The following is a 25529-nucleotide window of genomic DNA, read 5'->3' on the forward strand; positions in this document are numbered from 1 at the left end:
GGTGAGATCTCTTGATTTGCGAATGTTGAAAAATTGCCGCGATTATAATCAGGAATAAAATATTCAGGTCAAGATCTTGTAAATGAAAGGTGCCTACAGGTCTATGAAATTCAAGATATAAATTCTTTTAATGATATTTCATAACGATATCTTTGTTTCATAGGGTGTACCGGGGCTTAAATTTTTGGTAAACGCAATGAAAAATCATGTTTTAAACAACCATTTTCTATGAAATATGAAGAATACCAGAAACAAATCTCGGAGTTTTGTCCATTTTTGACCAATGACATATATCTAGAATGCCTACAGTCTCTCCAAAAACGGCATTAAACAAGTTAATTCTTGACCTTCTCTATAAAATTATGTCAAATTGAATATAGGCACCGGGATTACTTTTCCGGTGATTAAAAATAGAATGTCAAAATATTGTTTAATTTTCAAAATATTTCTTTTAAAGCCGAAAAATACAGGGGAAAATTCATCAAATTAATTATGACGTCAAAACAAAATACTTCGGACGATTGCGCGCGACTGAATGTCTACTATGACGAAAACCATCCATGACGTCAGTATATTATGCTACGTCACAGTGGCGATATTTACCATGAAGTAAATGAAAAGGTTGGTAGAAACGGCGATTTTTACTCGTTTGTTTTACTTCTGTTTTACTGTATAATTATTATCTGATCTGTTGTTCTAGATGTTAAGAACCTAGTGTCGTTTGAAGAAATGTCTGTTGGGGCCATACTTCCTCCTAAACCACCGTTCTCGAAGATCCCCCGCTCAAATCCATGCGTCAACGTTTATCTACCACAGCGGACCAAAGTAACAAAGGTAAAACAAAGGTTATACTTTTCCCAATCTGGTTTATGATTAAAAGGAACATTGTTTTACAAATATTAAATTGTAAGACGTTTATAGTCAATTTCAAAATCAGCTTACAGACGTGTCAAAAGTATAAAGTTCTTCATAGATATGAATTTAAAAATAAATAAAGAAAAAATCGTACGGTCATCCATAACTGTAAATCAACAATTTAAGTTTTATAAATTGTAAAGATTTAATTTTCAGTGTATGTGGGTATAATCTTTTTAGACAGAACGTCAAAACCATTAACGAAATTAATTTAAAAATATTCAAAGTAACCATTTTACTCAAACGAAATCTGTATATTTATCTAGAAATTAAAAAAAATCAACATAATTATTAATATGCAGGGCTTCCATCTGACCAGTCCTCAGAATCAAGCGTCCGATCTCCCCCGGGAGCCCCTACAGGGGAGGCCACTCCTGTCCAGGGAGAGCAGCCAGCTGTACGGGCCCTGTAACTCTCCCCGCCAGGAATGCGAGCTAGTCGTAAGTCGTATAGTACTCTACTGAACCAATCCACTTTCGTTAACTTTACACAATGGGATAAAAAAAATGTGCATGTATAAAGTACACTTAATTTTACAAAACTTTACGATAAATCGCATTACTAGCTAGCCGCTGTACAACTCATTGGAGCGCAGTGCATTCGATTTTTATTCCTAAAAGCTTATATTACATGAATATACATATTTTTGAAAATTCATTTTTTGATATATTTTGTACTTAGGTTTTCTTTATCTTTTACTTCGATCGCAGTTTCAAAATTGGATGCAATACAGTGGTGTCGGAAGCAAATTGAAAGTAGGGGGCTAGACTAATTTTCAGAAACATCTTATTTTGCAAAAAAAAAGTTGGGGGCTAAGCCACCCCACCCCCTGTTCCGACGCCTATGTACAATAGATCAGCGCACTTTTAATCGCTAGCCACATTTCCGATATGAATTTATATAAACGTAGAAGTATTTTAAAATTTTAAAACCTACATGAATTGATCTATATAACTCAAATCTGTCATTGTCACCCTTAACCCTTGCTAATGTTGAAGATTCTACATACTTTTTTTTTAATTTTATTTTAAAAGGAAACAAGCATTACGGTGACGGAGAAATACGTTGTAAATCCGTACACCGAATGTGACGACAGTCCTGCTGAGAGCAGCCCCCTGACACTATTTGGGGAGCGTCTGAACAAAAAAGCTTCCAAAGTTCAAAGTGTATGCTTATTCATTTTCTTTTCTTAATTATTTTATACATAGATCTAATAGATCATATTCACATGTAATTTTCGTAAAATTATTGATCATTATAACATGTTCCTTTTGTGGTTCATGCGGGAATGAAAGCATTGCTGAAAAAAAAAACAGACACACACGTCAGTATTAACTCGTGTTATAATGCAGTTAAGATCGTGGTTTGGCATTGTCCATGGCTGAATAAAGTATAAACATCATATGATTTTATAGGAAATAACAAAGAAAATTTAAACATGTACATATCTAGAATGCATTTAACTTTTTCTACTATTTTTACAGCCATCTTCCCCGATACTTCGAACACGTTTGAGAGATGAGGTCAAGACTTTACGTCAGAAATATTCTGAAAAACAGCGTGGAGATGTCGGATATAGTAGATTGATAAGTTTTAGTCCAGACTGTTTATCTCGCGGAAGCATGTCCCCACTGTTGCCTCCTGCCTCTACTCATTCTTTTGGGGTGGATCAAAGTTTTTCTGTGGACGGACAACACTTAAACTGTGATGGAGCTTCTAGATCAGCAAGCGTAAATAAACTCAAACATAAACTTTATCATACAAGATTATATCCTTCTACATTCACTCATAGTTTGTAACACATGAAAAAAATCAAACTACAACAAGTATGCTTATTTCACCAAAATCAAGGCGCTACCACTTCCAATATTTCGAAATTACTAAAGTCTTTTATTTATAAATGATTTTGCAAATATTAACCTTCATTTCCTTTATTTCCTCTTCTTGCCAGACCAACTCAAAAGATTTTAACCCAGGTTTCATAAAACGTCCACGTTACTGCTGTGGGAAATGTGAGTTACGAATGCTCGAACACGAGTCTCTCAACATGGATTCCGAGTGTCCATTCCAGGCCTACCAGCGACAGACCAAGAGCAGCCTTTGTTACACGAGTGACGTCATGTCCCAGGACCTCTACTGTGGGCCTGACATCGACCCTTACGTGTACTACGAGAGTCCCTGGGATACTCAGAAAGAGGATTACACCCTATCTAAGCGGAGTAAAAGTGTCCCTGCTACAATACGGCCGCCACATTTTATTCCAAACCAATGGTCGAGGCATCTCACCCAAAATCAAATGTTTCCAAAACATGGATCATTTGGTACATAACCATATTTAATCATCTGTCATGATTTTTTTTTCGGAGAGAGAGAGAGAGAGAGAGAGAGAGAGAGAGAGATTCCTTTATACATGCATATACAATTTAAATTAACTTCTTTCAGATGCAAAGTCGATGTCGTCGAGTTCCAGCTCCACTGATACTGTGCATTCTGAGGAGAACCTGGAAGACACAGAGAGGTATCTACAGCTGAACACCCCAGAACCAGAGGATGGTGGCGGCACTGTGCTGCAATCACCAGCACAGAACGCTAACCATTACCACAGAAATCATATGTACACCATACCCAGAATGGAAGAGGTGATCCCTCAGTATGGAAAATCCTTGATCCACGAGTCAGATGAAATGAAAACAGAGAAAAGGTCAAAAGCAGCATATGGAGCGTTCCATTGGAAGGAAAGTTGGAACATAAGGGAAACAAGAGTTGTTGCCCTTGACACATCTCTTCAAAGTATGAATTCCCAGCTTGAAAGAAGTGAGACAATGTTGACAAGCGTTGGAGAGAGGCAAACATCGATAAACGCAACCTCTGTTCAAAGTTCCTATGAGGATGAAGGGGTTTCATCACAAGTAGCTGGTTTGCATTCAAGGTAGAGTACAAGAAAATTAGCTGAAAATCATTCCTCTTTTGAAACCTTCTCTCATCTTCCTTAATATTGTAGTATTTACACTGACTATATTTTTTTGTCATAACATTTCAGTGAGGATTTGCATGACCTGTTACAAGGCTGTGTGCATTCCTTCCGCAATCTCTCAAACAAAAGCACTGAAGAAGAAGAGAGAGGAGCACAGGAGAATCCCAGTACATCCCCAGCAAACTTTGCTAATGGTAATTTGACAATTACAGTATCAATACACATATATCAAGTTTTTATATACTATACATCTACAAACATGTATATTGTGATTAACTATAAATTTACCATAAATAACACTGACCTTTGTGTGTAATTAAAGAGGAATGTTTTTTTTCATTAATAAGTATTACACTCATTTTCATCAAGGTTATTAATTGCAAAACTTTTCTGTCAGCCTTTAATAATTTTCTCTAAGACACTATTCAAAAATAGATGAATCTGTTGTAGATCTAAGAGTGCCTACAGATATTTGTTACCAGCCTATTACAGACAAAAGATATAATCGCTGGAAAAGAACCAAAAGAAAGGGAAAAGGATTGAAATTTTCTGTGGCGTCTGATGACAGCGATGAGGAGAAAGTGCCTGAAAGTAGCAGTCCACGAGAAAATCGCCGCAGAAGGAAGAAAACTAGCGCTCACACAAGCCCAAGGTTTGAGGCCTCCTCCAATGATGCTAGTTCTGAGCCACTGTCAGACATGGCAGTAGAATCTGTCCATTCTCAGCATTACAACAGCCTAAGGTCCTCCTCTACCGAGTCCAGGGAGAGATATCTGTATCAAGATGGTGCAGCATCAAACAAGCCGCCATCTTGGAGTAGTGAAGGTCTGTCATTGATAAGAAAAATAATTCATCTTCTATCTAGAAATGTAGAAAATACTAATAACACATGTACATGGAACAGTCTCAGAGTCACTACAAACACAATCACACCATTTTCCATGCTTATCAGTTATAATTTATTGTTTATGTTTTTAAAAATTTTAAAAATTCTTCACTGTCTTTTAAAAATCACTCTCTTTCATCTGCAAGTTTACTTCACATCCGTTTATCTTAAGGCCCACTTACTTCTTGTTTGTAAAGTACCAACGGGCAAGCGATTGAATAATGAAATTAAGTTTTTTGTGGACAAAATTTTTTGGCAGTTCATAAAGCAGACAATTATATTCTTTTTCTTGACGTTTATATAAAATCAAAATCAATTTAACTTCAAAAATAGAGCTAAAATAGTACAGAATTTCCTGGATGCAGGATATTTAAAACACTATTATTTGTATATATATTTTGTTTAAAAACAAGTGGGTGGGTCCGACAAACAAAACATTTAATTCGTGTCACCTAAACGAGGTACTTTATGATAAAAAATGTGTTTCTTTGCATGATCATTTTGCAAAATGTGTATTGTTTGATTTTTTCCCCTATTTATTGAGAAAAAAAACACTTTTCCAATAATTCTATTTCAGATGAAGAGGTTCCTGGTGTACTAACAAGTTTCCCCGCCCTCAATAATTACCATGCCTCCGTGCATGGAATCAGCAACGCCTACAAAATTCATAGATCCACACCAGAAAGAGGGTCAACATTAAGATCTCCTCCATCTCAGGATAACACAATTTCTATGAGTAAAAGTCCAAATCATCAGATGGAGGAAGAAAGCTCAGAGCAGAAAAGGAATGTGGATGGTTCAGAGCAGAAGAAGGTGGATAATCTACAGTGGAAGACAGTGGATAGTCAAGAATGGAAGAAGGTGGATAGTCAAGAGTGGAAGATGGTGGATAGTCCAGAGTTGAATACAGTGGATAGTACACAGTGGGAGAATGTGGATAGTCCAGAACAGAGGGTGGATATTCCTGAGGAGAAAAACAAAGATAGTTCAGAGCAGGAGAGTGAGGATTCAAGTACAGCAGGCATCGAGAGTCCAGAGATTGAGGTTCCACTCATTTCAAAGGAGGATCTAGTGACCAGGAAATCACCCACTTATTCCAGCAGCCTTGGTTCCAGTAATAGCTATAGCACCAACAAAAGGTAAGGTGAAGATGTGAGGATTAGAGCATTGGGGAGATTCAATTATAATTTTCCTAGTATGTGAAATACAAACTTACATGTATTTATAAAGTTAGAAGTACTTCTTATATTAAATAAATTCTTTGTTAAAATGTCCTATCTTTACAGCAACAGTCGATTCTCAAACTCTCTGGCAAAAGACACCCTGGTGAGGATGAGTTATTCCATTGGTGAGAAGATCGTAAAATCCATGGCCGTGGTCCCAGTCACGTATGGAAGGAAGGATATTGATGTCTTCAAGAAAAATAAACCTGTTACCAAAACACAGAAAATAAATCCAAAAGCAGTTCCAGACCAAGCCTCCAAGTCAATAAAGGATTCTACATCAAAGTCATTGAAGAAAATTGGAATTGGTCCACGATTTAGTAAGTATATGACTTAAGTACATTATATTTACAATTACCTCTAGAAGGTTTACTAGAATTAATTAACTTGGTATTCAATAGCATGTAATACATGTGAAGGAAATTCTGTTTTCAGCAAGTTAAGACTTGATTTAGCCACTAACCTACTTGTACATTTATTTATAATATTAATGATATTGAATCATGTGCTATTCCTGTGCTTTTTCATTAACAGTGAACTTAAACATGAATACATAACATAATGATGATAGTCACTCTACTTTATGACATTATCTAATTATGACATATTCCATACAAATCACTTCCAACCTAGTACACCGCCATCAACTGTATCCACTTTTGATTGCTTACAGAGTATCCTATGATAAATGCTGATGTTATCCGTCCTCAACACTCCCATCTCACCCTGAACCATCTCCTACAGACCATGCCACCAAAAACAAGCTCAAACTCCAAAGATCTCAACAAATCACTTCCCAAGGTCAAGGTAATATGGCAAAAAAGTATTTTTCAACAAAATTAAGAATGTAATAATATAATTACTGTAAGTAGTAAAAATCAGTGTCATTCAAATGTTGATGTCAGATGCTGACTCTGAATCTTGAATTTTGTGGAAAAAGATTTTGAATTCCTTTTTCTCACTAGAACTATGATCTTGAAGTATTGGTGGTGGGATTCTTTGATTTGCAGTGCCCTCAAATTTTCTCTTCTTTTTTTTATTATTATGATATTTTCTTATCCTAGAATTCCAAACACCCAGTGACTTCTGTGGAAGCCACCAGTAAAACTCAGCAGATTCCAAAAAAGAAAAACTTTGGGATACAAAGAAAAATTTCTCTTGCCTCCAAATTTCCTTCAGTAGTGAAGAAAAATCCAAGTCTAAAGTCTGAAGTCAAGTCGTCACCAAAACTCAGCCTGATGACTCCAACAATTTCCAATCTTGATTTCACTCCTGCATTTACTTTCTCCATGTTTGAGCTCCCTCGTGTATACAAGGATCACAATACTATGTTAATGAGGAGAGCCTCTGGGTTTATGTGAAAACTAGCAATGTTTAAATGTTTCACTATATTCAATTCTTCTCACCAATTTTCATGATAAATCTGACTGTGTCAGCAGTAAACTAAACTAAATGTACAAAATTTTAAATGTTAAATAATTTAACAATAAATTATTGAATATGTTACTTTAACTTTGTAGTTGATTTTGTTTCTTACTTGACATTTAAGGGGCTTTTGTCTGATAGAGCTCTAACAAATTAATTTTATATATAATACAACTCCAACCACCATCCCTCTAAAAAAATAATTTTTCTTTTCTTAGATGTCTTCATTTATTAGAGATCCTCTCCATAAATATTTCCAACATGACTTAATTGTACAAATATTCAACTGTGTTTGTCCATCACAACTTTCACTATAAAAATCCCAAGGTTTCATCAATCATCTGTCTCCATGCTTTAACATAAGCAAGAATTACTGTCCATTTTCAATACTCTATCACAGACTAAAGCTGGGTTGCGGGAGTAACTCCCAACAAATGTAGACCTTCCGTCATCACGAAGTGTAGAGCTTTCAATAAATAGAGACGAGCATACATGGTTGGAAGTAAATTAGGACGATTTTCCTGAAAAAAAGATATGTAAGCACATACATGTATCAAGTTTACCACTTCTCTTTTTAAATACATGCAGCAAATATTCGGTATAACAATGATGATAATTCAAAGAATAAGAAAACTTATTCATAAATACGGTAATAAAAAAAAAATTTCAGCTCTGTATCATTTACAATTATGTAACATATCAGCTCAGAAATCAGTCAGAGCTTATCTTAACTGTCAATTACTTTAAATCAAATGAAAAAAAAATATTCATACAGTACTTAAAACATACATGTAAAGTACCACAAGAACAATGTACTTAAAACATAACGTACCACAAGAACATGGGTGTGGCTATAGTATGAACTTAAACTTCGGCTCAGTCCAATCAGGTAATTGCATATCTAAAAATACCAAAAAGGGGTTGTGTTATTGAACATGACTGTTTATATTACATGCATACTGTAGATTCCTATTAAAACGTGAGGAATTACCATTAAATACATGTGTAACCACATAAAATTGTGAGAAGCACAATTCGGTGTTTGCAAGTTTATATTCCTGCGATGTGATGCAAACTGGTTAAATCGTTGGATTAAGTACTCATGTAAAACAAGGAATCTACAGTACATGTATTTAGCCAAAATATCCAAAAGATTACCTTCCTGAAAAAAAAGCTGGCCTAAGTATTATTAGATTGAACACACTTAACATAGAATCGGATAAAAATCATTGCACATCACAAATCAAGGCATAATCTTATATAGTGTAACGGGATGGGAGAAATAATGACGGACCAGACCGGGATTTGAACCCGAGCCCCCTGAATCTCTAGTCAGGTGCTCTACTAACTCAGCTATCTGGCGCCGGTATTCGAACAGGTCTGACCGTCACAATAGCATGTACATGTACTTTAAATTGATTTTCACTTGATGGTAAAAGGAACCTTGTGGGTGCCAAGTTTGGTGTAGATGCCTTTACTAGGCAGCAGTTCTGTCACTGTACTTCTGACCACATCATGGAAAGGGAAAATGTAATGGAAAAACAAGGACCACTCATCCTGAAATAAACAAAAGGCATGAGGCTTGCAAATCATGTCTTTGGTAGTGGTAAATGAATGTTCTAAAAGAATGAACAGCAATACAGTGAATTTTGCTTACTGTTTACCTCTTCTCTAAGCAAGCTAAAGTCAATGGAATCCAAGCTAGGTAATGGTGGGTATGTTCCTATAAAATTTTTTAAAAATGTCATGATTATGGGTGAACAGGCACCAGCTTTGTTACAAACCAATATTGATGACCCTTCCCTTTTTTGGCCAATATTATGTGATAATACATATGATACATTAAAAATTTAAAATTCAGGTAATTTAAAACTAACTGCTGTAGATTCCTTATTTTTCACGAGTACTTAATTCCGGGATTCAACCTTTTTGCATCAAATTGCGAGATTATGAAACTGCGAACACCAGATTTTTAGCAAAGTTTCTTTAGTTTACATGTCAGAAAAACAAAAGTGAAATTTTAAAATCCACAAGATGTGCCTAGCGCAATTTTATGGGGATATTAATTCCTCATGTTTAATTGGGAATTTACAGTATTGTTAAACATAAATGAGCACATGCAAGGAGAAGTTGCTACCATCATCTACAGCCTTGTTGAAATGTTTGAAGAGAGTGGCTAGTCTTGCACAGTTGTACATCACAAATGCCCCCGCTCGGTTGTCTACCCCTCCCCCAAAGTCATTGCCCTCTGATAGATCCAGCTTCACCTGTTAACAAAGTGGTCAAAAGTTATTGTAAAAAAATATAAACAAAGTCAGTAATTATACATGTATCTACAAACTGTATTTTCATTTCAAAGCACAGGCATTGGAAAATATGAATTTCAAATAAATTATCCCAACATTTTGTAAATACTAACAAAAAGTCTCACTGTTATTGTCTTCAACTTGATGAATGAGCTTGACTTCTATCAGACATTAATCATTTATGGCCTTTTGTCTTCACTGAATACTGATGTTTCACAAATAAGAATAGAGAGACAGGCCAGAAAAAGTATAGTGCCCCAGTTCTTCACTTTAAGGGCCAAATAAAATTAATTATTGATTTTTACATAAAGTAATGGCCTGATGTTGACTCACTATATTCCGTGGAACATTAAGAAGCAATTCAAACTTCATACTAGCCACGGTTAAGTTCTCTATTGTTTTGTTCCATCCAGGACCTACAAAAGTTTGAACAAAAACACATTAAATTTCAATGATAATTCTGGAACCACTAAATGCATGAACAATGATCAGCTCCTAAGAATTCCTATTGTACACAAACATGTAAGAATCCTCTTCTCATCACAATACATGTATGTACCTACATGTACTAGAAGTAAAAGATTCAATCATCCTGCTTTAAATAAGTAATAAATGTGTATGTACTTATGTAAGATTCTCAACATTAATAGTCTTTCATAAATACAGGGCCTACATACAGTAACAAATTATAAGTACATGTAATACATCATAATGCTGAACCTCATAGACTTTAACTAGATGATATCAAAATGAAAAATGTCATAACTCTTTTGAGAGAGAGAGAGAGAGAGAGAGAGAGAGAGAGAGAGAGAGAGGGGGGGGGCAAAGGGACATTACTCATGCACCTTTAACACATTCTCCATACTTCATCACAGAGGCTTCCTTCATTTGGCCAAACCTTAAGCTAGAAATAAATTTACAAACTTCATTAACAATTAACTTGTCATAAAAATACCTATCTAAACAAATTACAAACAATAAATTCATTTATGTTTTGATATACCATATGCTGTGTATATATCTAAGGTACACATAATGTTACATGTATATTAAATAATTCTGCATCTTGTACATGTCTTATCGGTATATATTATTTCATTTTATTTATTGGCTGCCTTAATATACCTATTAATAGTTCTTTTAATCTAAAACCTAGTCTTACTTCAAAATACCCTACTCTACAATCCATTACATAATAAGTTTACTTTTTAAGAATATTAAATTGATTCTACTACATTTGAACATGAAACAAAGTTTAATCTACATTTGGAAATTTTCTCATGGAGGTTTTTAACAATATTTCACCAGATATACGGTACTTAAAATATGGTGCATTGCATTAATTTTCCTTAATTAACCAGAGCATTTCTGATAAGACAAACATACATCTACATTTACTTACCTGTGGCGTAATTAAGCATATTGTCTTTAGCTTAAATTGTCTATTCTAATCAATTAGACTGAAATATCCAATTTAATAGAGTTATGTTAATTGTTAAAAGTTTGTGTTCCAGGTTATAACTTATATACTTTTATAATTTTTTACCTATAAAATTCTTCTGTGTTCAATTTCTGAGTAGCTGCTGATTTCCTTTCTGTAACTGACCCATAAAGCATATGAACCTACACGTTTGAAGGAAATGAACATGAAAAATGAATACAGTATATAACCCAAAATATTGCTTGCATGATTGACTTCAAGCAATAAACAAACTATCCAGATGCATAAGATAGATAGAATTTTTGTTGTTTTTAGTTTAGTGAATTCAGTTCCCTCTTCTTTTTGTGACACTGTCTAAATCTGAATGAAGACTATTTAAAACAAAAATTAATGTTTTAATGAATGAAATTAACTTATTGACAAGAATTCCATAGCACATTCAGCACTTTATTTTCCTACACAGAAAATTATTCCATAATTCAGTCAAGCCTCTTATATACTAATAGTTTGATAAATACATTTACCGGTATCTCAGATGTAAAAGAAAATTGTGCAGTTATAATAATACCCTTATATAAAGATAATTCTTCATTAAATAATTCAACAGCTGTATGTTATTGAACACATGTATTTGGTGGCTGTTTTATGAGTAAAGATACACATTTATTGAAACAAACCTGTTTAGGCATTCCTTCTACTAACATCTGTAAGCCTATATCAATCTTCTGCTGCTGAAAACCTTTCTTGTCTTGAACAATGTGTAAAACACAATCACACTTGTCCATCTGTTGAGAGATAAAGTGCATGAAATAAAAAAGACATTAACCTATTATTAACCTTAAAGGGGCATGGTCACAATTTTGGCCAAATTCTATTTATCTGTTTTTATTATTAACAATGTTTGAGGAATGCATTTCTAAAGATCAAATGAAATTTGAGAGTAAGTTGTTGAGTTATAAGTAATATTCAGGACTCACAATTCTTTGTCATGTAAACAAGGCTCGTGCCCTGTTTTTGTTTACATAGGTTCGATATAAATCTTTTTCCATGCCGATTTGTCTATCTTCTTGTTCGTTTAAAGCATAAATAAACAGTTCCTAATGTTTATCACATTTATTTTAAGTCTTAAACTGAAATTTTCACTTCAACCTTCAAAATGTAAACAAAAGCTTTGTTTACATAGCAAAGAATTGTAAGCTCTGTAACTTGCTTATAACTCAACAAATGACACTAAAATTTTGATTGCCTATTTTTAAAAATGCCTTACCGAAGCATTGTTACATGTAACATTAAAATCGGAAAAATAATTTAATTTTGACCAAAATCGTGGCTATGCCCTTTTAAGTTTATAAATACATGTATTACAATAATTAAGTTTTTTTAAATTATAAAAGTATATATGAATCAATATGTTCTCCTTTATTTCTAAATACCTGTATAAATTGATACCTTTTCAATGCATGTCTGTAGGTGTGACATTTGAATCAACGTATCTGTAATTCCACCTTTTTCAGTGACTGTGTAGAAAATGTTTTTTAGACAGATTAACTACATGTAAAATCAAACTGTCATTAAAAGAACTTATGTACAAAAAAACCAGATATAAATTCTTAATTGACTTGATAATGTAGAACTTCTATATCACAAAAGTCTAAAGACCTTTCCACAAAAGACTAAAGATCTTTTTACATGTAACATATTAGATACAGTAAAACCATAGTTTCTATAAGATATTGATCTATATCTTCACAACATTTTTTTTTAAAAGTCATTCCTTATCAATAAAATTATTCTCTTTTGCAGAAGTTCTTTTCAAGTTAGTTGATTTTAAAACTTACGATGAACTTTTCCTAGATTTTTATCATAAACACCACTATCTGTTGATGTTGATGCCAAATATTTTTCAGCATCTAAAACCAGCTTATCCAGTTTCTTTACATCAGCTGTATTATGGTCAGATTCAGATGTGGTTTCTGTATGAAGCACTGAATGATCTTCTTCATTTGATCTTTTCTGAGAGAGTCTGTATTCTGAATGTCTTGCTCGATCAAGAATATTTTCAACAACACACTTTTCCTCTTTCCTTTGGACGTAATCAAAATTAAAATTCAGCAGCTTTTTCCATTTCTGAGTGTCTGCATCACTATTCAATAGTGAAAGCTTGGTTTTCAGCCTGTAAAAGAAAAATGTAATTATTCAAATGGAAAATATTGCTCAGACCATCAGACTAGCTGTCACACCTTTGCAAGAAAACGTTTCATATTCATCATATGTTGTATGAACACCAAAATCAAATTATATCTTGGGTCATGGTTTTATATAAAACTTTCATATTAAGAAAGTCCTCTTTCATTGTCTTCAGAAAATTTCCCAATGGCATGTAATTCATCAAACACAAACTGAAAGACTAGTAAGTACAACTTTATACACAAATACTGTATTTCACCTTTCAAAAATCCACACCAGTTATGTACAATGAATCAGAATTTATCACTACTAACCCATTAGCATGCAACAGATTGATAACATGCTGTGTCAGCACTAATGCCCTGAGCTGTTCCAGAGTCTTGCAATCACCACAGTCAGGTACATGCACTAATACAGTCCTTTCCAATGGCTTTGAGTCATTCCACTTTTGAGTGTCATTTTCTATTTCATTCTTTGAAACCTTTGCACATGGAACCTCTGACTGGATGAGGGATGATATCACACTTTTGTAGGTGAGAGACCTGTCTAGAGAAATCAGTAAACTGTTGTATGGATCTGACATCACTTTTCTCACTGGGCATGTCCACGGCTTGCTCTCTTCTATCAGTTTCTCCTTAAGATGACGAAACTCCTGTTTAAATAAAATCAAATACAAGTATACATGTATGTAAAGAGTATGTCAATCAGTACATCAAAATTATGTTACATGTATAATGTGATATATAGTCAGTTATATAGCATAAATAAAGCTCTAGCTAGATAGAATGTTCTACCGTTAAAATCACAGATGTCCTACAGACCCGGTTTAACGATAGAATTCGTCCCATATACTCGCTTCGTAGCAAATAAAAAAATTATATCGCGCTGTATCTCGCCAAAGTTTTCATATGATTGATCTTAAATATTTACAATGTTGCTCTTTTATAATCCCATATTACATGTACCACATTAACTGTTTTTGCAATGAAATCGCTGCCACTTTTAACATCGCGTTTAAAAATTTGCTGTTTATGGTCGTCATGTTAATAATACAATCCAAGACGTTCCGAGTGTGATTTCTGACAAAATGGCAGGCAAATTCAAATGTGTATTTTAACAAAATGCCATGGTACAACTCATTAAATGGGTATTTTGTGGGCTAAACTACATATGCATGTTCAAAAAGGTTTGTAATGTATAAAAATGTGATTTTCCCCTGCAGATTATTTTTAACAGACTTAAAATTGACGCGAAGCTGATCCGCTTCGTAGCTGCTACATTGCAAGTATATGGGGCGAATTCTTACTGTGACCTGACCGTAGCCTGGTCGCGGTATGATTATTCTTTCTAAGCTCTGGCTAGTGAGTTAACCCTTAATTGGTAGAGTGCTGGATTTGTGAGACAGAGGACCCGGGGTTCTAACCCCAGAGAGGTAATACTTGTCAATATATGAAAATGCACTTGAAGGCTATTTCTGAAACGTGTTGACATTCTATTAAAGGGCTGACAAGAGTAACAAAATGTAAAGTCAGCAGTAAAGTGCTTAATTCGGGATGAGTTTACAAATCGTCTTCATAACAGAAGAATGTTGTACCTCTTCATTAATTTTAAAACACCCCTTTGGCACACAAAAATCTCCATCTTTCAATGATTTTTGGCGTTTCTGGACGAGAATGCTTTTGGACTCTATATCGAGAGCACCACAATTTCTTTTAATGACATGCAAGATGTTCTGTGTCATTGAATCACAGGACACATGTTTTCTCTGCTGTCTGCTGTCTTCCATGTTGTGTGTATGATTAATTTAAGGCATAGAAATGTTTTGTACCGTATACCTTGAATAATACTATTTTAAAGCTTATTTTTAACGATGACTATTGAATTTTTATTAACCGTTCCTTAACAAATTCGGTTCTATTTATATACTTCTAATTACAAATATTCACTTCATTTAACGTTGTATTTTGATAAAAATTTGTGTAATATTAAGGTTTTGGCACCAGTTATATTTCTATGATGTTCTATTTTTATCATTTAACATAACTACGAAATAATATTGTAAAAATTACTCAATTCGCATAGAAATTTAACCGGAAATGAAATCGGGGACTTACTTTTGATTTTGACAGGTGCAATGGAGGCGGGAAGCGCAAATTGAACTGTTGAAATGCATTCTTAATTACTTTACCAGGTAAAACCGAGATTGTGAACTTGTTTTCCGTAAAATCTTTGGTAAAGAATTGGTAGTTTTGAATGGGAAGAGCACAGACTGTCTTCTCAACATGTCATCCATTTTTTTGCGTCAATCAAATGGTGTATAATAGTTACATGATCGATCTTTATTTTGATCCAAAAGTCATAAATGCCAAATAAAAACCCCATTTTTCTGATATGTTTTACTGTGTGACCGTTGGGGCGAGCGCAGCATAAATGAAATTGCAAATACACACGGGTACATGATAATAAATTATAGCATTGTTTACCAAATTTGGTCAGCCAACGTGATTATGAAAATAAAATATTTTACTCTCCAGTATACATGTATAAGCATATGTGTTTTATGGAGTGCAGTCTGCAAAAAGAAGCCAGAAACAACAATCATAGTTTCAATATTAGATTCTTTCGAAACATGCACGGTTTAATCCGCCTATCTATATCTTTATTTACGCTAAAGGTTGCTTGCTTAGACATTTTGACATCACATTAGGAGAGCAGACATCGCTCAACAATTTCTATTAAAGTAGCTGCTCCAAACAATTTGCCAAGAAAAAAAGTGTAAAACAACTAGTTGCAAATCATATTTTAGAATCAGCAGAATGCATTATTCATCTTTTAAATACATGGCCTTCTTAAGTTACATTTTATCTGTTCTCACGAGAACCTGACATTGGTAACCATTTGCAATTTTCAGAGTATTGTAAGTAGGAATCTGACAAAAGAATGTCAAAGGTCACAATTGGCCGAATTGTTGTCGGTAGAGCTGGCTTTGCTCACCAGCGCTGCACTCCAGCAAGCTGCACTTGCTATTAAAAATATTGCAAATCTGCTTATTTGTATTATCATGATAATCTTTTATCATCAACACACACATCCTTCTCCCATCAGTAATGTTTCTGTGGCAATTTGCTGGCACAAGATTAATTCTCGGCAAGCACTACCGTATTTCTCGACTTTCTATGGCTAGGTGACTACGGGTAGGTCACTTTATCATATACATACAGAAAATATATCTTTTATCGCCCTTTACAGTATTAACCAATTTATGAAATTTATTACGCACCCTTGAATTTCGGGCAATTGTCAGTTGTAAGGTTATTACTTACCCTTTCTGTTAATCATTGGATATTATGATGTAGAATCTGGTTATTTGTTTACGATGTCCAAGTATAAGGTCAAATAATAACATCGGCATCAACTTGGAATACCTGTACAAAGAGGTGGCACAAATTGACAGAAAAGTTTATAAGAGAAAAGTATACATACACCAAGTTATATGTTGACAATAATCATTCATCACAGGATGTTTTTTTTTCTCTCTTTGATATTTTATATAAGTATATGGTTTAAAAACATGACATGGGATTTTTCATATCGCACCCCAATACATAGAAGCCCTCTGTTGGTGTATACATGGTATATGACATGCTATAATTTATATGTTTAAATGATTAACAGCAACCACAAGATAATATTGGATGCATTGAGGTATTATTTAAGTGTTCATCTTGTTTTGATAGACATGCCAACAAAACAGCAACTGGACAAAGCGGCCTGGCAATGGGCGGAGACCACGGAGCCGTCGGACATCACAAACGAACACATCAGTACCGCATACAAGTAAATACGCACAAACGAACACATCAGTACCACATACATGTAAACTTGCACAAACGAATACATCAGTACAGCAAACAAGTTAAATCACACAAACAAACTCATAAGTACCACATGCAGGTAAACTCTCATAAAGAATACATCAGTATCGCATACAAATAAAAACGCACCACAAACTCTCAGTTCAGCATACAAGTAAATACACACCACAAACTATCAGTATTGATATAAGTGAATGCACACTAAAAACTTTCAATACTGTATACAAGTAAATACACACCAGTATCTGTACCACTTACAAGTAAACATTCACTGTAAACTATCAGTACTACATAGAAGTCAAAACACACCACTGTAAACTATCAGTACTGCATAGAAGTCAAAACACACCAGTGCAAACTATTAGTACCGCATAGAACTGTAAACTATCAGTACTGCATAGAACTCAAAACACACCACTGTAAACGATCAGTACCGCATAGAACTCAAAACACACCACTGTAAACTATCAGTACTGCATAGAAGTCAAAACACACCACTGTAAACTATCAGTACCACTTACAAGTAAACACTCACTGTAAACTATCAGTACCAAGTAGAAGTCAAAACACACCACAAACTATCAGTACCGCATACAAATTAATTCATGTTTTGGTTTTTTAGCTCACCGAGCTGAAAGCTCAAGTGAGCTATTCTGATCACATTTTGTCTGTCGTCCGTCTGTCTGTCTGTCTGTCCGTCCGTCTGTCCGTCTGTCTGTAAACTTTTCACATTTTCAACATCTTCTCAAGAACCACTGGGCCAATTTCCACCAAACTTGGCCGAAGCATCCTTAGCCTAAGGGGATTTAAATTTGTGAAAATTAAGGATCACGCCCTTTTGCAAAGGGGGATAATTAGGAATTTATGAAAATTTTCGAGAAATTTTCAAAAATCTTCTTCTCATGAACCATAAGACCAGGAAAGCTGAAACTTGTGTGGAAGCATCCTCAGGTAGTGTAAATTCTAATTTGTGAAAATCATGACCCCCGATGGTAGGGTGGGGCCACAAAGGAGGGTCGAAATTTAACATAGGAATATATAGAGTAAATCTTTAATAATCTTCTTCTCATGAACCATAAGACCAGGAAAGCTGAAACTTGTGTGGAAGCATCCTCAGGTAGTGTAAATTCTAATTTGTGAAAATCATGACCCCCGGGGGTAGGTTGGGGCCACAATTGGGGGTCGAAATTTAACATAGGAATATATAGAGTAAATCTTTAAAAATCTTCTTCTCATGAACCATAAGACCAGGAAAGCTGAAACTTGTGTGGAAGCATCCTCAGGTAGTGTAGATTCTCAGTTGTGAAAATCATGACCCCCGCGGGTAGGGTGGGGCCTTAATGGGTGGTCGAAGTTTTACATAGGAATATATAGAGTAAATCTTTAAAAATCTTCTTCTCAGAAACTAATCAGCCAGAAAAGCTGAAACTTGAGTGGAAGCATCCTCAGGTAGTGTAAATTCAAAGTTGTGAAAATCATGACCCCCTGGGGGTAGGGTGGGGCCACAATGGGGGGTCGAAGTTTAACATAGGAATATATAGAGTAAATCTTTAAAAATCTTCTTCTCAGAAAGTAATCAGCAAGGAAAGCTGAAACTTGTGTGGAAGCATCCTCAGGTAGTGTAGATTTAAAGTTGTGAAAATCATGACCCCCGGGGGCAGGGTGGGGCCACAATGGGGGATCGAAGTTTTACATAGGAATAGATTGAGTAAATCTTTAAAAATCTTCTTCTCAGAAACAAATCAGCCAGTAAAGCTGAAACTTGTGTGGAAGCATCCTCAGGTAGTGTAGATTCAAAGTTGTAAAAATCATGACCCCCGGGGGTAGGGTGGGGCCACAATGGGGTGTCGAAATTTAACATAGGAATATATAGAGTAAATCTTTAAAAATCTTCCTTTCAGAAACTAGTCAGCCAGGAAAGCTGAAACTTGTGTGGAAGCATCCTCAGGTAGTGTAAATTTTAATTTGTGAAAATCATGACCCCCGAGGGTAGGGTGGGGCCACAATGGGGGGTCGAAATTTAACATAGGAATATATAGAGTAAATCTTTAAAAATCTTCTTCTCATGAACCATAAGACCAGGAAAGCTGAAACTTGTGTGGAAGCATCCTCAGGTAGTGTAAATTCTAATTTGTGAAAATCATGACCCCCGGGGGTAGGGTGGGGCCACAATTGGGGGTCGAAATTTAACATAGGAATATATAGAGTAAATCTTTAAAAATCTTCTTCTCATGAACCATAAGACCAGGAAAGCTGAAACTTGTGTGGAAGCATCCTCAGGTAGTGTAGATTCAAAGTTGTGAAAATCATGACCCCTGGGGGTAGGGTGGGGCCACAATGGGGGATCGAAGTTTTACATAGGAATACCGTATAATGGGTATTTTCTGCGGCTTGAAATTTTTGCGGTTTAACCCCTAAAAAGTATCAAATTATATTCTGCGTTTTCAATTTCTGCGGTTACATTAGACCGCAAAAAAAAAAATCATATGTTTACCGGATTTTCCGCGCTTTACATATCTTAAAATCGACATTCTTACCGTGTTCAAGGTGAATGAGAACTACTGTTGACGTACATTTGTCCACGTGGTATTAATTTACGCTATGAACGCGGGCACAAATTTTCCGCGGAATTTTTTCCCAGTGTACTTAAAGTGCACTTTGGAATGAAATTTTGAAATTGCATTACATTAATAAGGATAATCGGAAGTTACTATATTATAGAACACTTGCATATACGTGTACTCAATGTATATCGTTTTTATCTATAAAAACTGTCAAACAAATTTGTATTGAAAATTCACATTATAAATAATTTAATCTCCTAAAGATTTGAATTTTCCGTAAATTTACGAAATTTAAACTTCTCCCAGCTTGAGATAACGGCACGTGTCAGACGACAAATAGCCCCAAGCAATGACCCAATTAACTACACGCTAAGACCCGTGTTTTTACTGCAATTTTTAGATCCCTTTGTGCTCTGAATTTTAATGGATAAAACTGATCAACTCATAATTTAAACGACATGTGAACCCATAAATTGACAGTTAATAAAGATTACAAGACGATTTTAGCCAGCGTCGTAACATCTTGACCGCTAAGTAATGACTACCGACAAGTGCACAACCGATAATAACTGTTCACTGTGAACAGTTTTTACAATTTTAGTCCAAACTCTAGGTAATGAAAATCGTTCGGAACTAAATTTAATAATTATTATTCAAATGATTTATTTTTCAGTCAAAGAATCCGCGTAAATTTTTACCCGCGGATTAAATTGATATTGTGATTCCGCGGAATTATGACCCCGTGGGAAAAATACGTCTACAGTTACTCTCAAATGTTTTACAAGTCTACTAAATATACTGCTTGTGAACTTTTCTTAGATCATTTTTATTTCATACTCGACTAAACACACAGTCCTTATATCGATCTGTTCAGCTATAATTGATATCGCACAGGTAACATGAGATAATTAGGTGTGAAATACGACGCAGAGCCCACTAATAACGGACTGATCACGTTTGAAAATTATAGATTGTATTTTAAATAGTCTCAAAATTAGGGATTTTTTTAAAAGAATATTTTGCGTTTTGAATTTTTGCGGATTTTTCTTATCCGCAAAATACCGCAGAAAATAAACAACCGCAGAAAATACCCGTTATACGGTATATAGAGTAAATCTTTAAAAATCTTCTTCTCAGAAACTAATCAGCCAGATGATTCTTTATAATTGTTACGACTTTAGCCCCAGGACAATTCTTTGGCCTCACAAGAAGGTTCAGGGTTTATGTACGTTTATATCCCATATATAAACAATTGTTAAGGATCTTTTTGAGAACTGCAATACTCAACATATGATATGACTATAAAATCGTCCTGTTAGAAAAGGGACTAATGATTATAAACATAAGAATATCCAGGGGAAAATTGATTTTATTTATACAGGATCAACATGTATTATTGTACATTGTCCAGATAGTTTGTATTATGACTCCATTAAGCTGATTTTATCATACCTATTGTTCCTCAGGTGAGCGATGTGGCCCATGGGCCTCTTGTTTTTTTTTTTTTTGCCAAATAATACTTTTCAAGCTAACAAATTCTCAAAATTATTTTAGATAAATAATCATAACTAATAACACTCACTTTGTTTCAAGCATAACCACATTTTAAAAATATATACCGTATTTTAATCTTGTAATACCATCCATTTTCATCTCTTCAGGTTGAACCTTAAGCCTTGCAAATTAGGAGCCTGTAAAAGAAATTGTAAAGGAAATCCATTCTGCTTAAACTGCATAGGCGAGCGCAAGTGGTTTGGCGAAATCAATGATGACAGCTGGCATGATATTGAGGATCCCAACAATGAGCGCAGACAGGGACAAGACTTCGTGGGGCTCAAAAACCTGGGGAACACTTGCTACGTTAACACATTCCTACAGCTCTGGTTCCACAGTCCTCCCATCCGACGAGCTCTGTACAAGTTCCGAGAAACGAATATGGGAGATAAAGTAGATGATGACTGGAAACCTAGCAGTATAGGAGGTCACCTCCAGGCTATCTTCTCTCTCCTGGAATTGTCGGAAAGAGCGTTCATCAGTCCACAGGACTTCATTGACCATCTTGGTCTGGATGCGGCTCTTCAACAAGATGCGCAGGAATTCTCCAAGCTTTTTCTCTCCTTGCTAGAGGAGTGTCTGTCTCAGCAGGATGATCCGTCGGTCCGCAATATCATTCAAGAACAGTTATGTGGGGACTATGCCTATGTCACAACCTGCAGTGGCTGTCAAAACTCATCTCAGACACATTCCAAGTTCTATGAGCTTGACTTGCACATTCAAGGCCACAAAACGTTGGAGGATTCTATCACTGATTTCTTGCATGAGGAGAAACTGGAAGGAGATAATCAGTATATGTGTTCCACGTGCTGCAGTAAACAAAACGCAAAAAGAGCCATTCAGCTGAAAAGACTGCCACCAATTCTCAATCTTCAGCTACTTAGATTTGTTTTTGATAAGAAAACAGGCCACAAGAAGAAACTAAATGGCTTCATACAGTTTCCTGAAACACTCGATATGAGCAAGTTCATGACATCTAATGGCAATCATACACATAATGACAATTCACCACAAAGTGGTAGCATTTACAGATTGAAAGCAGTGTTAATTCATCGTGGACCCTCTGCATACAGTGGCCATTATATAGCCCACATTCTGGATGAAAGCTCCGGAGTTTGGTACAAGTTTAATGATGAAGAAACCACAAAGATGAAGGGATCCAATCTCCATCTTGGTACTGAAGAAGATTTGCAGGAGACATCGGCAAAACAGAAGGGGAAAGTGCCCAAAGGGTATCATTCTTCTAGAAATGCATACATGCTGGTATACACCAGGCAAATGCCCATGGAAGAAAAGGATAAGGTTATTGATCTGAAAATGCCAGACAAGAGTTATCTTCCTCACTACATGTTGGATTATGTGAAAAAGGACAATGAAAACTTTGAAATGTGGGTGGCAGAACTTTTGATGATGAGGGAACAGAATATAGAGAGTGGGAAAGAGAAACAAGAAGAAATCCGACAAACATTTAGTCGTCTTGTGGTTGGGACGGAAGATCAGGAAATCCACAATTACGAGTGGATCAGTCTTCCTTGGCTCTCTCATTGGCTGGAAGATCCAGGGAAGGCCAGACCAGTCAACAATGAAATGGCTTTGTGTCAGCATGGGAAGCTTCATCCAGACAGGGCTGGAAAGATGAAATGTGTGCAGTATGATGCTGTCAACAGTTTGTATGAAAAGTATCAAGGAGGGCCTCGCTTGCCGGGGGACAAAGCCACCTGTCTCATATGCGTACGGAGTCGATGTAAAGTTCTCCGCACCAAGAGGAAGATGATTGAGGATGAAAAATTGTTTAGTACTATGAAGAAAATGGAAGATCCTATAGCAGAGCCTTCATTCTGGGTTGGGAAGTCATCCTTTAGGAGCTGGAAAAGACTTGTCTTAGAACAGCTAGAGGATTATCATGGGGATCGAGACTCTTTGGAACAGGGGACTGACAACGGAGTGGACCATCCGTCCAGTGGAACGACGGAAATCTCTGCAGACAAGAGTATGGAGGTGCCAGACGATACATGCACTAAGGACAATTGTGAGAGAGAGAGAAAATTAAGTGAGGTGGATGATGGAGATAGTAAGTCTGTTGACAAGACAGACATATCTGCAGCTGATGAAAGCATGGAGAGTTCTCTTCAGTTCAATGAAGATTTGTTATGTGAGCTACATGGTCAACTGGATCCAGACCCTTCACGGAGGAAATTGATTCCAGAAAAGCTGTGGATCCGATTGAGGGAATATTTTCCAGATTGTCCAGAATTCTCGAGTTCTCATCCAGTCTGTCAGAAATGTTGTGATAAAAATAAGGAAGAGACAGAAAATCAGAACACAAATAAGAGATTAGCGCAAGTACAGAAAGCAGACCTGGCCGACATTTTTAACAACAAGAAACGCCCTGTGAAGCTTGTGACAGGAGAGGAAATATTCGTGGTAAGTTCGCAATTCGTGGAGGAATGGAGACGCTTCGTGAAAGATCCAGTCAAAAACGATCCCGTACTGGAGGTAAAGAATATTCGCTTGCTTTGTGAACATCGGAAATACATGCATCCACCTCCACAAAATGGCGCTGATCTGACGGATAATTCAGAGGTAGTATATCTCTGGCCCCAAGAGTTTGAGAAAGTGATGGAACATTTTGTTGTGGATTACGAAGTATCCGTCGTTGCGTATGAAGAGGAGGACAATTCTGTTCACGTGATCACACTCCCTGAAATTTGCCAAGAGTGCTTGCAGCAGCGGGAAAATATGATAGAAATGGCAAAGTATGTCTATAGGGATGCGACAATTTTCGTGCGGAAAGCTGTCAAGGACAAGCAAGGAGACGTGTCCTTAGACAGCAGTAAACAAGACTACCCCGATCCTGATTTTTGCGCCAACGATCGCCGGAAATCCGAAAGCGAGGAACCACCCGAGAAGATGCAGAAACTCGATGGCAACTCATTGAGAAAAAGCCAGCGCCATCGGAAAGTGCGAGGGGAAAAGGAGTTGAAAATATCATCTGACCAGACATTGAGGGACCTGAAGCTGCAGCTAATGAAACTTTTCTCAGTGCCGCCGTTTGATCAGAACTTGACAATCGCCGGAGTCGCTTTAGCAGACGACAAAGCAACTCTCGGCAGTCTCCGCGTTGCGCCTGGTGACGTCATCATGCTGCAGGCAGACGAGCCGGTAGAGGATCCTGGGGTTTTGCAGGATCTGATGAACGTCTCAGGCGTCCCAGAAGCTGGCTTTAAAGGGACGGGACTTCTAGGAAAGTGAGAACAGTGCTATTTTTTTTGTAAATGTAGTGTCAAACAAATTAAATTTACATTATAACATGTAATGACAAAACATTGTGGTATCGTGATTTACATGTATATGCCCGAGTTGTTTCCCATTTATCGTGAAATTATCTTCTGAATTTGTTACATGTATGTAGTGTATTAATTACATTATTGTGTCGACAATACACAAACGCACTATTTTTTAAACCCATATTTCTGTCAGCGTGGTTCTTGGATCTCAAAATTTGGATACATCTGCCCTTCTCATTTCATGTCTTTTCCGGCACTAAAAGTTCTCATTGTTTTATTTAATAGTCATTGTGCATAGCATTTATTTTGTTTTGTTAAAGTGAAATGGTTTGATTTTATGATTACACAATCAAACATTTAAAAGTTGTTTGACTTTTATTTCGCGACAGTTATCGTCTATAGTTTGTCCCAAGTTATTGCTTCCATCAGTTTTTGATTTTTTTTTATAAAAATACACATACCTGTGAAAGAAATACAATTGAAATCGATGAAAGTGAATATATCCAAGATATCTTCTTTGAACAATTATCACTTTTCACTCATAAAATTTCACAGGAACGAAAACAATTTTCTTACGGAGATTTATAATGGGATATGTTTACATCTTTTCTCCAATCGGAAGTACTAAAGATACCTTGCACAATTATTTAACGTTATCATCCGGGCTTCGTAATGGCTGATGCAGTGCAAAAGCTCCGTAGACTTTCAGTTTTGGGATGTGTATTGAAACCTGAAGCGGTAGAGGGGGCGTTTCAAAACAGATAATCTGGACATTTTTCATATTAGTGGATGAACGTAGTTTGAGCACAAAGGTATTTACTATTATTGAAATATCAAGCAAAAAGTGGTGGAAGCAAAAACTCAGGACAGAGTATAATATTCCTTCTTTGAT

The 25529-nt window shown here is 35.8% G+C and overlaps 2 protein-coding genes across 2 annotated transcripts; one reads left to right on the forward strand and one right to left on the reverse strand.

Moving 5' to 3' along the window:
• The first annotated feature begins 603 nt into the window (after positions 1–603).
• LOC128159344 (uncharacterized) lies at positions 604–25020 on the forward strand. The gene is made up of 16 exons (XM_052822402.1): positions 604–621; positions 701–834; positions 1218–1355; positions 1950–2081; positions 2400–2645; positions 2867–3236; positions 3358–3844; positions 3956–4083; positions 4340–4714; positions 5353–5914; positions 6062–6318; positions 6672–6805; positions 7063–7355; positions 10041–10111; positions 17095–17194; positions 21458–25020. The coding sequence occupies exons 2-16, from the start codon at positions 730–732 to the stop codon at positions 24600–24602; spliced, it is 6543 nt and encodes a 2180-aa protein (XP_052678362.1). The 5' UTR covers positions 604–621; positions 701–729; the 3' UTR covers positions 24603–25020.
• Positions 7612–15190, reverse strand: LOC128159343 (DALR anticodon-binding domain-containing protein 3-like). Its single transcript, XM_052822401.1, has 13 exons — positions 14952–15190; positions 13672–14009; positions 13009–13343; positions 12620–12687; positions 11848–11955; positions 11276–11352; positions 10575–10633; positions 10063–10145; positions 9561–9690; positions 9088–9146; positions 8867–8980; positions 8256–8324; positions 7612–7944 (listed from the first exon to the last, which is right to left on the reverse strand). The coding sequence occupies exons 1-13, from the start codon at positions 15141–15143 to the stop codon at positions 7825–7827; spliced, it is 1752 nt and encodes a 583-aa protein (XP_052678361.1). The 5' UTR covers positions 15144–15190; the 3' UTR covers positions 7612–7824.
• Positions 25021–25529: the final 509 nt, after the last annotated feature.

This window comes from Crassostrea angulata, chromosome 8 (assembly GCF_025612915.1).
Source record: "Crassostrea angulata isolate pt1a10 chromosome 8, ASM2561291v2, whole genome shotgun sequence".
NCBI classification, from domain to species: domain Eukaryota; kingdom Metazoa; phylum Mollusca; class Bivalvia; order Ostreida; family Ostreidae; genus Magallana; species Magallana angulata.

What these genes read in the sequence shown, in the direction of transcription:
- LOC128159344 (XM_052822402.1), top strand. Translation starts at nt 730, where the DNA reads ATGTCTGTTGGGGCCATACTTCCTCCTAAACCACCGTTCTCGAAGATC. An exon ending in GAGCTTCTAGATCAGCAAGC is followed by an intron (nt 2,646 to 2,866) that starts GTAAATAAACTC and finishes TCTTCTTGCCAG; the next exon opens with ACCAACTCAAAAGATTTTAA. An exon ending in CACATCAGTACCGCATACAA is followed by an intron (nt 17,195 to 21,457) that starts GTAAATACGCAC and finishes TCATCTCTTCAG; the next exon opens with GTTGAACCTTAAGCCTTGCA.
- LOC128159343 (XM_052822401.1), bottom strand. Translation starts at nt 15,143, where the DNA reads ATGGAAGACAGCAGACAGCAGAGAAAACATGTGTCCTGTGATTCAATG. An exon ending in TTAATGTTCCACGGAATATA is followed by an intron (nt 9,691 to 10,062) that starts GTGAGTCAACAT and finishes CTTTGTTAACAG; the next exon opens with GTGAAGCTGGATCTATCAGA. An exon ending in CCAAACTTGGCACCCACAAG is followed by an intron (nt 8,325 to 8,866) that starts GTTCCTTTTACC and finishes TGGTATTTTTAG; the next exon opens with ATATGCAATTACCTGATTGG.